Genomic DNA, 2,889 nt, shown 5'->3' with positions numbered 1-2,889 from the left:
CTGTGATTGTTTATTGCTTGATTGCTGGTAAAGATCCTTATTTGGACCTTACAGTTGGTATCCGAGTTGTAACCGGTGTCAAGCTTCATTCAATCGAGATTTGGGATGCTTAAACTGATATTCTTATTACTCGAACATTGGTTTTTGGTGTTCTAGTGGTTAAAGGATCTGAATCTATTACAAAAACGTGTGTTTGAGAGCTTTCTGGGAGTTTACTGCCAACCGTAAACACTATTTATGGTTCTAAACTCAAGATCTTCATCAACTGTAAACTGTGAATCTTCAAAAACCGCAAACATGGCTTCAGGAACTTTAAGAACCGTAAATTCAAAAACCATAAATTCATAAACCATAAACTCATAAACCGTAAACCCAGTTTACGGTCGTAAACTCATCAACCGTAAACACCTTTGTGATTTTAAATTGCTTTAATTTCAAATGGATTCTCAAAGTCAAAGTCATTTTCACGAACTTGATACTGTCATGGGCACTACTACGCGTATTCCAAGATTGATGTCTACAGATGGTTTTTCCGAGTGGAAGTATAGAATTGAAAAATACATTAAGATGAAAGATTTCAAAGTCTAGAGAAGCATTCTTAGAGACCCTGTTAGAATCACTATGATAGTTGGAGGCCAAGTGATTGATAAGGCTATTGAAAACTACACTGATGAGGAGTTTGAGAAAATTGAGGAGCAGGAAAGGGCTTTAGCCACTTTAACCATGGCATTATCTCCCGATATTGCTCCAGGTTTTCGTGAGTACACTTCAGCTAAAGATATATGGGAAGCCCTAATTGAAGTTTATGAGGGCAATGCAGATATGAAGGAGAGTCGGCAGGACATGTTGAGACAAAAGTTTAACATGTTCAACTACATTCCAGGAGAGACTCTTGAGGCTCAGCTGCAGCGGTTTACAACTCTCACAACTGACATGAACATATCTGGGATTTTCTTGACCAAGTCAGAAATCAACAAGAAGCTTCTGAATGCTCTTCCTAGATCATGGGATATGAATGTTGTTGTGATTAAGAAAACCAAGGATTTAAATCGCCTCACTCTTGCTGAAATTATGGCGATCATCAAAGCTTGTGACATTGATGAAAAACAGAGAGAGATTAATCATGTTAACTCATACTCTACTACAAATCTTGGAATCTCATCCAACAATGCTTTCTCATCAATCATGTCCTCCGCAGGTCAAGCCTTTGCAGCTCAACAACCTCAGATTCAGACCTTCGCTCATTTTGTAGGGACAATTACGGAGGAATGTCGTTCGTCCTTGGTACGTCGACAGCGGCTGCTCCCGGCATATGACAGGAGACATCTCCCAACTGAGCGAAATTCAATCTTTTAATGGGGGTTATGTTTACTTCGCGGGCAGAGATGGTGGGAAGATCACACAGAGAGGAACCATTACAAATGGAGTTCTAAGATTTGAGAATGTCAACTTCGCTCCCGAGTTAAACCACAGCTTGTTGAGTGTTTCTCAAATCTGCGACAAAGGCTACTCTACCCATTTTACCAATAAAGAATGTATGATTCTCAAGCCAGGCATTGTCATCCCGGAAGAGTGGATTCTAGTCAAGTCTAAACGAGATGGGAATGCTTACATTATTGATATGAATAGTAACCTACCTGAACAAGTCACTTGCTTATTCTCAAAAGTCTCCGAACAAAATGCGATGTTGTGGCACCGAAGGCTCGGTCATGCTAACGCGAAAAACCTGAATCGCCTTGCTAAGAATGAGATGGTCTGAGGCCTACCCGTCAGAGGCATTATTACATTTGAGAAGTGTGTTTCCTGTGCTCAAGGAAAACATCATCGGAAACCACACCCTCCCAAGCAAGTCAACTCAATTAGTCAAGTGCTCCAAGTATTGCATATGGACTTATTTGGTCTGGTCAACGTCCTGAGCATCAAAAGAAACTCGTACTGTCTCGTTGTGATCGATGATTTCTCTCAGTTTATGTGGGTCTTCTTCTTATCCAACAAAGCGGGGGTTGCTGATCTGATAAAGAAGTTCATTGTGATGATTAAGAAGCAAACCAACAACCAAGTGAAGGCGCTTCGTACTGACAATGGAACTGAGTTCAAGAATGCAGTTCTTGACCATTTTTGCGTAGAAAAGGGGATAGTCCGTCAATATAACTCTGCTCACATGCCTCAACAAAATGGTGTTGCTGAAAGGAGAAATAGAACTTTGAAAGACACCGCAAGTACAATGCTTTGTGATTCCAAACTACCTGTTTTCTTTTGGGACGAGGCGATTAACATTGCTTGCTATGTGCAGAATCATGTTCAAATCAAAAAAGCACAGATGAAGACACCGTATGAGATTCTCTATGGACACAAGCCTTCTGTCAGCCATTTTTGTGTGTTTGGCTGCCCTTGCACCCTTCTTCATTTGGAATCCAACCCTAAATTCAATGCCAAAGTCGATGATTGTTACTTTGTAGGGTATGCTGCGCGCACCGTGTATAGGGTTTACAACAAAAAGACTAAGCAGATAGTAGAATCATATGACGTGCGCTGGTTGGAGGAGAATGAAATAGACGCTCGAGTGGGTCCCGACTGGTTATTTGATTACACATCACTTTTCAAATCTTTAAATGTGTCTACAAATAGTTCAAGTGGATCCTCTTCTGGTTCGAAGATTGTTTCTGAAGACGAAGACGAAGAAGTTGTCTACAAACCTCCAACGGTTGAGGGGGAGTCCTCTGCTCCATTTGAGGGGGTGTCCTCTGCTCCACCTGAGGGGGAGTCATCTGATCAACCAAATAAACTCCTGATGCTGATGCTACACCTCTTACACCTATTGAGAGAGAGTTCATGTCTAGAGATGCTTCCGCTGTCAATCCAACTTTTATGGAACTACTCTTTCCTGAA

General features: G+C 41.2%; 1 protein-coding gene across 1 annotated transcript; it reads left to right on the top strand.

Moving 5' to 3' along the window:
• Positions 1-621: 621 nt before the first annotated feature.
• On the top strand, positions 622-1,759 carry LOC145050437 (uncharacterized). The gene is made up of 2 exons (XM_078998687.1): positions 622-1,277; positions 1,384-1,759. The coding sequence occupies exons 1-2, from the start codon at positions 622-624 to the stop codon at positions 1,757-1,759; spliced, it is 1,032 nt and encodes a 343-aa protein (XP_078854813.1).
• Positions 1,760-2,889: the final 1,130 nt, after the last annotated feature.

This window comes from Lactuca serriola, chromosome 5 (assembly GCF_051521515.1).
Source record: "Lactuca serriola cultivar US96UC23 chromosome 5, Lser_US96UC23_V15, whole genome shotgun sequence".
Taxonomy (NCBI): Eukaryota; Viridiplantae; Streptophyta; class Magnoliopsida; order Asterales; family Asteraceae; genus Lactuca; species Lactuca serriola.
The sequence above is the reverse complement of the archived record's forward strand: the minus strand, read 5'-3'. Positions and strand labels throughout refer to the sequence as shown.